The sequence below is a fragment of the Hippopotamus amphibius genome, chromosome 3 (assembly GCF_030028045.1).
Source record: "Hippopotamus amphibius kiboko isolate mHipAmp2 chromosome 3, mHipAmp2.hap2, whole genome shotgun sequence".
Lineage (NCBI taxonomy): Eukaryota > Metazoa > Chordata > Mammalia > Artiodactyla > Hippopotamidae > Hippopotamus > Hippopotamus amphibius.
In genome coordinates, this window is record NC_080188.1 from 131,767,653 (window position 1) to 131,779,607 (window position 11,955).

Sequence of the window (11,955 nt, forward strand, 5' to 3'; positions counted from 1 at the left end):
GTGCCCGAACGTGGGGGCGGGTCAGGCGGCAGGTTAGACATGGCAGGACTCACGCCTGCCTGGCGCCGAGGAGGGGTCCCCTCCGGTCCCCTGGTCTCCGGGGTTGGGTGGCAGGCGCCACCCGAGGGATGTTGTGCACAGAACTCAGGAGGAACTCTGAGCTGAGGTTGTCCCGGGAGCCCCGTGGTGCCGGGGACCCCCAAAGAAGGGGTGGGCACTGGCCCTTGGTGCTCAGGGATGGGCATGTCCCCGAGGTGGTGACACCCCAGGGAGAAGTGGTGAGAGCGTCTTGGGGGAACGCTGGGGGGCTGGGGTTGGGCTGCAGGAGCGAGTGGGACACGTGTTAGAGGCTTCCCCGACCCCGGCATCCCTCATCCTCTTCCACACTGAAGGATGGGAACTTCTGGAACATTCTGGGCCCCACTGGACACGCCTGGGGTTCCAGGCACAGGGGGCTGGGGGAGGGCAGATGACATTCCCGCTGAGGGCTTCTAATGGGAACACGCCTTGGGACCCTGTTGGGAAATTTGGTGATACGAAGAGCCTTCTGGAAAAGCAAATTGCCTCCCGCCATCGGAGGTCTGAGCCTGGATTCCTGGACCAGTGGCCACCAAAGCTCAGGGTTTGGTGTAACGGATGCCGTGGGGTGTCTGGAACACCACCTCCCCACGTGCCCACCCGTCAGCCCGCTCGGATGTGGGCTGGGGGGCCCGGCTGTGCCCAGCCCTGCAGAGCACGCCTGCCGGAGCCCAGATGATTCAGAGGAAGGGCCAGACGCCTGCCTGGGTGCCTGCGACAGTGGATGCAATTAGATTTAATGGGACAGAGCCCTTTCTCCCGCGTCTCCGCGCTCCTCGCCCAGCCTGCCTCCCTCAGGCGGCGGCAGCAGGAGGGGCATGCGGAGGAGGTGGGAGGTGGGAGGTGGGGGACCCAGAGGGGCTTTGACGTCAGCTTGGCCTATAAGAGGCCGCCTGGAAGAGGGCTGTGGAGACGGAGCCCGGACCCCGCCAGCACCATGCCCACCCCCAGCGCCGCCTCGCCGCAGGCCAAGGGCTTCCGCAGGGCCGTCTCCGAGCTGGACGCCAAGCAGGCCGAGGCCATCATGGTAAGAGGGCAGGCTGGTGCCCCCGAAGCCCAGGGGTGTCCTCTGAAGGCTGGTGGGCGGCCCCAGGCTCAGGGTCCACACGGATGCCCTGCACCCTGGCCTGGCCGCGAGCACTCCCCTGCCCGGACTCCACGGGCAACCCCTGTGCCGGGGGTTTGAATGTCTGTGGGTGGGTCCTGCTGGACCCAGTGTGTGTGCGACAGTGTCCCAGGACCTGCAGCAGCTCATGGTGGGGGGTGCTGGGCAAAGGGGGTGCTGGGCAAAGGTAGTGCAGGCCTCAGTTCTGCTGTGCTGACGGGAGGTTGGACCTCCGGGACCATTCCCATCCATCACCCACCCATCTGCCTGTCCATCCACCATCCATCCAGCCAGCCAGCCAGCCATCCAGCCAGCCAGCCAGCCAGCCAACGACCTGTCCATCCATCATTCACCCTTCCCCCTGCCATGCATTCCGTGTCCCATGTGGGATCTCCTGTCTTGAAACCCAGCTCCCCTGCTTCCCTGCCCAGCAAACCTGGGCCTCCCTGACTACCAGGGGTGGCCCCCAAGTCCTGGCCCACCACTTGGGAGCCCCTGAGTTCAAGGGAGGCTGTGCTGGGAAGACCCACTGGGCCACCCGCTCTGTGAGACTGGATAACTGGAGGGGTCTCCCGTTCGCCTCAGGGATGGCCCGGAATAATCCGCTCCCTGCACGTTTAAAATCACTCCTGTTATGGAGATTTAAAGAAAACATGGGTTGGGTTCTAGAAATTTACTTTGCAGGCAGCATCTCAGGGGACCGGCTGAGGGGTAGAAAGTGCCCCCCAGGCTCCCAGGGGGGTGCCCCCATGGAGGCCCCTGGCTCTGTCCACACCCCACTGGCAGTCAAGTGGGAGATCCGGGGAGGGCTCCCCACCTACCCCCCACCGTGTTCCAAGACCCGAGAGCACCAGAACCTTCTTGGAAGTTCAGCTGCCAGTGATGAGCCCCAGGCAGGGGGCGTCTCCTCTGCTCAGACGGCGGAGGGAGGTGCGACACACTGCCCCTGGGGGCTCATGGTCTCGGGGACAGTCTGTGGACAACGTGTGGCCACGGCCCCTGTGCAGGGAGGCAGGGCTGGGGGTGGGGCCGTGAGGAGAGGTCATTCCATGGGGCTGGAGTGGGGTCCCCGGGACCAGGTGGGCAGCTCCCTCCCAGGTGGCCGGACCCCTTGTCCCCTGGCCCTGCCCAGCCCAGGAGAAGCGGGGCAGCTCCCGAGTCACCCCCTCCTGTCCCCTGGCCCTGTTAGATGGGGCCTGGGGCGCAGGCCACGCAGCGTCTGCCCCGGGCCACCCCCGCTGCCGCTGCAGCCTCTCCCCTGACACCCACTGGCAGGCGCGATGCTGGAGCAGGGCCCCAGGTTCCGTAGGTCCGGCCGAGAGCGGGGGCAGCGGGCGTGTCTGTCCCCACAGTCCCCGCGTTTCGTGGGGAGACGGCAGAGCCTCATCCAGGACGCACGCAAGGAGCGGGAGAAGGCGGAGGCTGCCGCGGCCGCGGCCACGGAGCCTGAGGAGGCCCTGGGGGCCGGGGCCCTGGAGGAGCGGGACGGGAAGGCCGCGCTGGCCCTGCTCTTCACCCTGCGGGCTGCCAAGCCCCCCGCGCTGTCCCGGGCCGTGAAGGCGTTTGAGGTGAGGGGGCAGCAGGGGTCTGGCGCCATGTGGGGAGGGGGCCACAGCCCCTCACCTCACCTGCCTGCTCTAGGGAGCATGCTGAGCCTGGCCCCCAGCCCACCTGGTGCCCACCTGGTGCCCACCTGGTGCCCACCGCCTCACACTGGTGGGGGGGGGGCAGGGCTCTGTGTGACAGCTGATGGCGATACCTGCTGGCTCCCAGCTCAGGCACCCAAACGACATTACAGCCACTCTGCTCCAGCTCCCGCGCTGGCCATGTGGCCCGAGGGCCGTGGAGACCGAGGGTCCCTGTGGCTGGGTGATGGGGGCTGGGGGAACAGAGCCTTCCAGCCAGCCACCGCCCGCACCCCGCACTCAGTGTCACTTGGAGGGGGCCTGAGCCTCCTGACCCGGCTACGGCAGGGTCAGGGCCCACCCCCAGCTGTGGGCCACCAGGGATGGCAGTCAGGCTGCCTGGGGGTGGCCGAGGGACACAAAGAAGGCCCCGCCCAGAACGCTGGGTTGGGGGGACCCTGAGACAACCCCTGTTAGACAAACTAGGCAAAACCCCGTCTCCCAGCCAAAACCTGCCAGCATCAGCCCTGAGTCTGGAAAGCCGTCGGTGTGCTGCTAGCTAGGGACGGGCATCCAGGGCGGCGCAGGGCAGGCCGAACCCCGGCACCTGCTCCCAGCTCCCTCACCTCCCTCTCTGTCCGTCTCCATCTCTGTCTCTCTCTCTCTCCCACCCTCCTTCTTCTTGCTTTTGCTCTTAAGACATTTGAAGCCCAGATCCACCACCTGGAGACCCGGCCGGCCCAGAAGCTGCGGGCAGGGGGCCCACACCTGGAGTACTTTGTGCGCTGCGAGGTGCCCAGTGCCGCCCTGCCCGCCCTGCTCAGCTCCCTGCGCCGCGTGGCCGAAGACGTGCGGGGCGTCGGGGAGAACAAGGGTGAGGCTGGCCCCTCTGCCCTTGAGTGTGACCACATGACCTTGAGATATTGGGGTGCGTGGGATCCCACAGGAGAACCCCAGTGACCACGTGTATGGCCTGGGGGCTCCCTCCCTGCTGGCTCCGGCCCTCCTCCATCCTTCTCCTCATCTATGTCTGGGCTTGGGTCTCCTCTGGACCCCCCACCTTGGCTGGGAGGCCGCTTCCGGGGGGGGGACCCTCCTCCCACGGGCCCAACACTCACTCCAGTCCTTCTACCTTCCGTCCTCCGTGAAGTCCTCTGGTTCCCAAGGAAAGTTTCCGAGCTGGACAAGTGCCACCACCTGGTCACTAAGTTTGATCCTGACCTGGACATGGACCATCCGGTGAGCTGGTGCCTCCCCAGGCCCCCTGGTCCTGACCTGTCCCCGTACTCATGGTCGGGATGGTGGGTGCGGACGGAGTGTCTGTCTGCTGCCCGGGTCCTGGTGGATCCTGCGGCCTGGCTGGGTGCAGCTGCCTGGTGCCTGCCGGTGTCAGAGCCACATCTGGGCTGCGGGTGGGGAGGGCTGATGGTCAGGGCGGGGCAGCCTCCGACGGCGTCCACTCTGCCGTCAGGGCTTCTCGGACCAGGTGTACCGCCAGCGCAGGAAGGTGATTGCAGAGATCGCCTTCCAGTACAAGCAGTAAGGACCCCCCCCCACCCTGGGGACCTCATTCTCTGAGACCCAGACCCCATCCTTAGCCTCACACTAGACCTGGGCGGGGGGTGGGGTGGGGTGGGGAGGGACGTCTTTGTCACCAGTGCCATCATCTTCACTGTCACCACGGTCACCGAGTCTTGGTCGCCAGGTCACATCTGAGGGAACTGAGGCACAGAGCAGTTAAGCTACTTGCTGTGGCCACACAGCCTGTAGGGCACTCAGCTCAGGCACCTCCTGTCCACCCACATCCCACACGTCCTCCCCAAGGGGGCCTGGACTGACTGCTGACCCCCTCCCCAGAGGAGACCCTATTCCCCACGTGGAATACACGGCCGAGGAGACTGCCACCTGGTGAGGCCCCTAGGCGGCGGCTGGGGAGGGGCGGGTGGGGATGAGGAGGGCCGGGGAAGACCCCCAGAATCCCCGCAGGGAGGCCTCCAGCAGGACAGACCAAGTCCAGGTGGACAAGGGACTTCCCGAGGCCCCCACAGCCCCCTGAATCCCTCCAAAGGGAGATGTCCACTCCCAGTGGCCAGAGTCTTAGGGCCAAGTGAGGGGCCTGCAGGGAGAGGGCAGAGCGCCCACCAGGAGGGGTTGCTGGATGCAGGGAGGGGTCTGGAGCAGGTGGCGGGGATGTGGGTGCGGAGCTGGGCCCGAGCCCCTCACCTGCAGGAAGGAAGTCTATTCCACGCTGCGGGGCCTCTACGCCACCCACGCGTGCCGGGAGCACCTGGAGGCCTTCGAGCTGCTGGAGCGCTTCTGCGGGTACCGGGAGGACAGCATCCCGCAGCTGGAGGACGTCTCCCGCTTCCTGAAGGGTGCGGCGCTGCCGGGGTGGGGGGCGCCCGGAGGAGGGCCTGGGGTGGCCAGCCCACCGCCCCGCCCGCCCTGCTCCCTGACCACCCTGCCGCCGCCCGTGCAGAGCGGACCGGCTTCCAGCTGCGGCCCGTGGCTGGCCTGCTGTCCGCCCGGGACTTCCTGGCCAGCCTGGCCTTCCGCGTGTTCCAGTGCACGCAGTACATCCGCCACGCCTCCTCGCCCATGCACTCCCCCGAGCCGTGAGTGCCCAGCCCTCCGGGGCCTGCGGGGGCTGAGGGCCGGTGTGGAGGGGGGGACAGGCTGCCGCCGCCCCACCCCCCACCCCCAGCCCCACCGGATGTCCGCCCCCAACACAGGGACTGCTGCCACGAGCTGCTGGGCCACGTGCCCATGCTGGCCGATCGGACCTTCGCCCAGTTCTCCCAGGTGTGTCCTCGAGGCCTCAGGAGCCAGGTGCCAGCCAAGGGGCTGGGGGGTGGCACCTGCCGTGATGGGTGCTCCCTGCCTCTCCCCACCCCCCGGGGCTGGACGCTGCCCACCTAGGTCACAAGACCTCAGAGAGAGGGCATCTTCCTGGAATAGAAGGGTGGGCCGGCGTGCTGGGTGTGCTCAGGCCTGTTCTGGGAAGACCACCTTAGAACAAAGACTAGGAAATGGCCTTTTGCCGAGAGTCAGCCGGGCTTGGTGCCCAGGGGACCAGCTGGGGGCAGATTCCCGCGGCTTGTGCTGCCACCTGCTGGCTCTCCCAGGAACGGCAGAGGGCGGTCCTGGGTCCTTGGATCCCGGGAGAGTCCCTGCACCCCGAGGGGGGTCCCTGCACCCCGGCAGTATCCAGGAGACCCCGGAGGGGCTGCGGACACCCCCAGCACCCTCACCTCACACAGGTGCCCAAGCCGCGGTGGGCTGAGCCTCTCCCCCCTCAGCTCTCCCCCCTCCACAGGACATCGGCCTCGCATCCCTGGGGGTGTCAGACGAGGAGATTGAGAAGCTGTCCACGGTGGGTTCCACCGCTTGCAGGGCCCTGGGTGCAGGCCGGGTCCTCCTGTCCAGGCTGAGGTCTCCGCTGCTCACGCTGTGACTGCCTGGAGCCTGGCTCGGCGTTGCCTGACGGGCGGTGGGGTGCCCGGGGCCACGGGCGGTGGGGGCTGCTGTGCGGTGGCAGCGGTCCCTTGGCTGACCCTGCCGGCTGCCCCCACCAGCTGTACTGGTTCACCGTGGAGTTTGGGCTATGCAAACAGAACGGCGAGGTGAAGGCCTACGGAGCGGGGCTGCTGTCCTCCTACGGGGAGCTCCTGGTGAGACCACCCCCACCCTGGAAGGCACTGGAGCCCGGGTCCCAGTGGGGACGGTGACCTTGGCTGTGCATCCTGGATTCGGGCCTCCCAGGAGGCTGGAGCAAGGGACTGTGCCCTGTTAGGGGGGCCAAGGAAGCTTGTCCCTGCCCCGTCCCACGCACATGTCCCCAGGCCTCGAGAGGACCCACGGTCGGGGGTGGGGTGCCGGTATGAGTCCACACACAGAGCCCACCTTGGAGTCAGGTCACGGGGCTCCAATTCCCTCCGGCCACTGAGACCCCCCCCCCCGGCCTCCCGCCAGCACTCCCTGTCTGAGGAGCCCGAGATCCGGGCCTTCGACCCCGACGCGGCGGCCGTACAGCCCTACCAGGACCAGACGTACCAGCCCGTCTACTTCGTGTCCGAGAGTTTCAGCGATGCCAAGGACAAGCTCAGGTGGGCCGAGACCCCCACGGCGCCCCGACACCGGGCAAGCTGGCTGGCGGGCGGGCCTGCAAACCCATTTCACAGGGGAGCAAACGGTGCACACCTTGGTTACAACACCCGTCCCGCAGCAGGACCCCCAAAAATCTGGGGAGGGGACACCTGTGGGACTGGTGGCCAGGTCAAGGCCAGGCTTTTAGGAGGTGAAGTTTGACTTTGTAAGATGGATGTGTGCCCTCTGAGTAGCTGGGGTCCTGGGAAGGGTGGGGGGACAGAGGAGCAGGGCTGGGGTGACTCAGAGCCAGGTGGGGATCCTGGGGGTTGGGGATTTTCTAGGGCTGGGGTTGCAGTGCCCAGGGGAGGTGGGCAGAGCCCAACACACCCCACCAGTTCACCCTCAGAAGGGACCCCTTTCCAGCCAGGCTCCTGTTGTCACAGGGAAATTTGAGGTCCAGGATCTATGTGCCTGCAGTGGTGGGGGGGAGGTTGGATCCCACACACAGGCTTAGGGACAGGGATGTAATGAACTCTCCAGGGCACAAGGTATGGAAGCCTTCCTGGAGGAGGAGGCCTGGCTGAACTGGGCCTTGGGCAGGAGCAGGGAGGGATGAGTGCTGGCAGGAGGCCGGGGGGTCTCAGTGGCCGGAGCGAATTGGAGCTGGCAGAGGCTCACTTGGGAAAGACCTGTCCCTCCCCACCAGAAACACCTCTCAGCCCTTGGAAGAGGTCTCAGGCTCCCATCTTGTCTGGGTGGTTGGACAGAATGAGCTTTGGGGACCCAGGTGGCTCAGAAAAGTCCTGGGAGCTCTGAGCCTACTGTAATGGAGGAGAATCGGTCCCCAGCTCCTCCCCACGGGTGACGGAGGGTCCCTGCTGTCCCCCCCCACAACAGGAGCTATGCCTCCCGCATCCAGCGCCCCTTCTCTGTGAAGTTCGACCCGTACACGCTGGCCATCGACGTGCTGGACAGTCCCCACGCCATCCAGCGCGCCCTGGACGGTGTCCAGGACGAGCTGCACGTCCTCACCCACGCTCTGAGTGCCATCAGCTAGATGCGGGATGCCACCCCACAGGCCCCCTGGGCCGGGTCTCCTGGCCTCCCCCGCCCACGTGAGGGGCTGGCTCACAGGGCACCCCAAGAGCCCGCCCGAGATCCACCTGCCGGAGGGCACCCTGCTGCCCACCTCTGCCTGCAGGTGTCTGCTGTGTGCCGCCCATGTGCCGTGTGCCACCCATGTGCCGCCTGTGTGCCATGTGCCACCCATGTGCCGTCCGTGTACCGTGTGCCGCCGGCTCGCAATCTCAATAAAAGAAAGGATCGCTGTGAGCACCCACCCGGCATCTGTGTCTGTGTCTGGGCACCGGGCTCGCCCCTGGGTGCCTGGGCCCCTCACGCTCTGCCCCAGCCCTGCTCAGAGCCTCCTCTGCTGCCCCTCCCCCTCCAGGCAGCCCTGGGTCACCTGCTCACCCAGAGGACCCGCCTGTGCTGAGCCGCCAGCAGCTCCAGAGGGCTGAGGGGGTCCTGGCTGAGCTGTCTCGTCTCCGTGGGGCGGCAGCATGGAGGTGGGGACCTGGTCTGGGGTTTGGGGGGGGCAGGACACACGGGTGTGGTCTCTGAGGCAGGGCTGTCGGCTGGCCCTCCCCACAAGCCCAGTGTCCCCACTGGGAGGAGGGGACAGGGCTCCAGGGGCCAGCCGTGAGAGCTAGCAGAGGAATGGGGGGCCCAAGGCGCAGCCGCCGCTGATCCCCACCCCCCACCCCACCCAGAACAGCACGTGGGAGCGCCACCACCACCCCCGAATGTGTGCTGATGGAGAGGCCAGTTGAGCTGGCGCCAGGTGACATCTCTGGGCCTCGGTCTCCCCAGTAAGGCGGGCAGGGGGCTGGATTCTGGTCTCTGTTTCCTCGACAGGTCTGGACCTGGCCCCCCAGCTAGAGCCCCCAGCATCCTCCGGTGCTGGCCCAGCCCTGGGTGCCCCTTTTCCCACCCTGGCCCTGGCCCTGGCCCTTGGAGTGGGCATCCTGGGGCTCCCTGGGAGGCAGCTGGTTCCTTACTTCCTGCAGGATGTAGACACCAGCCCGTCTTCCAGGCCTTGCTCTCTCCCTCTGGTTCCCCTATCTCCCCCTCCCACCACCAGGACCCTGGCTCTAAGCTCTTAGGATGTCAATCCTGGCAAGCTCCTACTCATCCGTCAAGACCCTCTTGGGCAAAGCCTTCCTTCCCAGCCCTCCCTGGCGGTCCTTCCATCAGTTGCACCTCAAGCACCTTGTCTGTGACTAGCCCTCCTGTACCCATGTCCCTTCAGCCTATGAGGCCCCCGAAGGGGACACTTCTGATGGTTGTTCCTCACTGAGACCCTGAGGAAGGGCTAACGGCGGACTCATCCCCCTCCTGCCCTACTGGGCCCTTGGCTCTTCCCTCCCACCTGAGTCTTCCCACATCCGGCCTCCTGCCTTGCACACCCCTCCCTAAGAGGCCCCCAGATCTCCCCTGGCTGCAGAGGGGCCTCCGGACACCACGGTGTCCTGGGAAGGCAGGGCCCAGCCCCTTCCTCCGAGTGGGGGGCTGATAGGGTCTGGGTCTCCCTCCAGGGGCCTGTCCATGGGGTTGGGGGCACCACAGGGGCTCGGCCCAAATGACAGAAAAAGGATGCAATGGGGTCATGGGGCCGAGTCCAAAAGGAGTCAGGGTGGGGGAGATGAGCAGGGGTTGAGGGGTGGGGGCCGAGAGGGTGCCTGGGCTGGACGTGGTAGGGCCCCACCCACACGTCCTGTGACCCCCACATTGAAGATGAGAGACAGGGGTCAGCCTGAGGGGCCTTACAGCTGTGGCTCCCTGAGTCCAGCCCCCTTGGCAGTGCCCCGGGGACCTGGAGGTCTCAGCTGCCCTGTGCCGGGGTGGGTGGGGCTGGGGCCAGGAGCCAAGGAGACACTTCCTCACCGCCCACCCCACGGCCTTGGATCATCTCTGGGTCCCCAAGGGCAGCCCAGGGACAGCGGGCAGGGGTCCTCCCACTCCCTGGACTAAGGTGGACGATGGGGCCCCTGCAGGGCGGTGGGGTGGAGGGGCGGGCGCTCAGCCCCCGTGGAGGCGTTCGCCCCCAGCTGCGAGCGGGGACAACCTGGCATCCGGTCCCTCGTTAAGACTCTAATGGCCCCGTGGCCCCAAGAGGTGCTGACGACCAAGGAGAGGTTCCTGCAGACCCAGCAGCGGGGAAATGATCTAGAAACTGCAGCCTCAGCCTTCGGCCATCTGCCACCCCCTTGGGGCCCTAATGGGCCAGGCCGTGGGGCCGGGGGCTATAAAGCTGGCGGGGGCCCAGCAGCCCCCAGCCCTCGGGACCAGCTGCATTCGAGGCCGACAGCAAGCAGGTCTGTCCTGGGGGCTCCGCGTCAGCCTGGGTCTGGGGTGGCCCCGCTGGGGTCCAGGGCATCGGGGCCCAGGGCGTCGGGGCCCAGGCGCGAGCCCTGCTGAGCGGCACACGGGGACGTGGGCGCGTCTCTTGGAGCGTTTGGGGGGTGAGCAGGGTTGGGGGTCCCGGGTGGCTCTCGCCAGCCTCAACCCTGCCCGTCCCCCAGGTCCTCGTCCCCCCACCATGGCTTTGTGGACGCGCCTCGTGCCCCTGCTGGCCCTGCTGGGCCTCTGGGCGCCCGCCCCAGCCCTGGCCTTCGTCAACCAGCACCTGTGCGGCTCCCACCTGGTGGAGGCGCTGTACCTGGTGTGCGGGGAGCGCGGCTTCTTCTACACGCCCAAGGCCCGCCGGGAGCTGGAGGGCCCGCAGGGTGAGCCCCTCCGCCCTGCTGCCCCCACCCTGGCTTCCAACAGGAGCCCAGGGGGAGGACAGGAGGCTTTTTTTTTTTTTTTTAAGGGAAATGATGTTCCCTTGGTCACATCCTGAAAGTAACCCACCAGCTCTCTGGGGGCTGAGCCAGGACAACACCTGAGGGTGGGCTTGCCCCTCACCCCCACTCCCTTCTCCCCTGGCCTCACCCAGCGCCACTCCCACCCCATCCCCCATTCCCTCCGCTCCTCCGAAGAGGGCAGCTCCAAGGAGGAATCTTCTGAAGTGAGTCCAGTCCTAGGTGCTGATCGTCTCGGGGGGGATGTGCTGGTGATGCAGGGTGCCCATGGGAGACGCCCATCGCCCCCAGGAGAGGGCCTGTCCTGGGCAGGCTGCGGGGAGGCAGAGGGTGGGGGCAGGCCCAGGACGGGCACCAGGGGACCTGGTTAGGGTCCCGCTCCAGGGCTGGGCAGGGCGGGCAGGGGAGCGCCGTCTGCCCGACCGTCTCTCCCCGCAGTGGGGGCCGTGGAGCTGGGCGGAGGCCCTGGCACTGGCGGCCTGCAGCCCTCGGCCCTGGAGGGGTCCCTGCAGAAGCGCGGCATCGTGGAGCAGTGCTGCACGAGCATCTGCTCCCTCTACCAGCTGGAGAACTACTGCAACTAGGGCCCAGCTGGCGCCCGCTCTGGGCAGGTGGCCAGCTCTGCGCTCCCCCCACCTGTGATCAATAAACCCCCTGAATGAGCTCTGCTGCGTCCTCTGTGTGGCCTGGGGGGAGGGGGCGACTGGGGGTGGGGGGCACCCAGACCCCTTTCTGTTCCCTCTGCATCGCACACGGCACTGGGAGCCCACAGGCATGCGGGTGGACAGGGACCAGGGCCCATGGCAGTGCCCCCAAGGTGGCGAGCTCCGGTCTCCTGACACCCTCTCCTCAGCACCCACTGCTGCACAGGGTGGCTCTGCAGGGCACCCGCCGAGGCCGCCACCGGTCATGCCGAAAAGCCCAGTGCTGCCTGGGCTGGCCATGGCCTGGGAGGTCAGAGGGTGACCTGGCCATGCCAAAGCTTGGCCAGCCTGCCAGCTGCCCAGGCCAAATCAACTGGCATCTTTCCTGAAGGCTCCACCTGGGGCCAGGGCTCGGGGTGACCAGGCCTGGGGCTGGACGCCTGGGCCCCAGTGGCTGCAGACCACTCAGAGGCTGGCCTGGTTCCCGGCCGGCTGGGCAGCCCTCCCTGCAACCCCGAGGCTCTCACCCTGGTCCCCCTCCCCAGGGC

The 11,955-nt window shown here is 67.2% G+C and overlaps 2 protein-coding genes across 3 annotated transcripts; both read left to right on the plus strand.

Annotated features, from left to right (window-relative positions):
• Positions 1-1,015: 1,015 nt before the first annotated feature.
• On the plus strand, positions 1,016-7,954 carry TH (tyrosine hydroxylase). Of its 2 annotated transcripts, none has more exons than XM_057728002.1 (13): positions 1,016-1,117; positions 2,536-2,751; positions 3,508-3,682; positions 3,959-4,047; positions 4,280-4,347; positions 4,666-4,716; positions 5,038-5,183; positions 5,288-5,423; positions 5,541-5,610; positions 6,125-6,181; positions 6,384-6,479; positions 6,781-6,914; positions 7,795-7,954. In XM_057728002.1, the coding sequence occupies exons 1-13, from the start codon at positions 1,016-1,018 to the stop codon at positions 7,952-7,954; spliced, it is 1,500 nt and encodes a 499-aa protein (XP_057583985.1). The 2 variants fall into 2 exon arrangements, with proteins under 2 accessions (XP_057583985.1, XP_057583986.1); XM_057728003.1 differs by having other exon boundaries at positions 1,016-1,105.
• A 2,278-nt stretch (positions 7,955-10,232) lies between these two features.
• INS (insulin) lies at positions 10,233-11,352 on the plus strand. The gene is made up of 3 exons (XM_057728982.1): positions 10,233-10,274; positions 10,482-10,685; positions 11,202-11,352. The coding sequence occupies exons 2-3, from the start codon at positions 10,499-10,501 to the stop codon at positions 11,345-11,347; spliced, it is 333 nt and encodes a 110-aa protein (XP_057584965.1). The 5' UTR covers positions 10,233-10,274; positions 10,482-10,498; the 3' UTR covers positions 11,348-11,352.
• Positions 11,353-11,955: the final 603 nt, after the last annotated feature.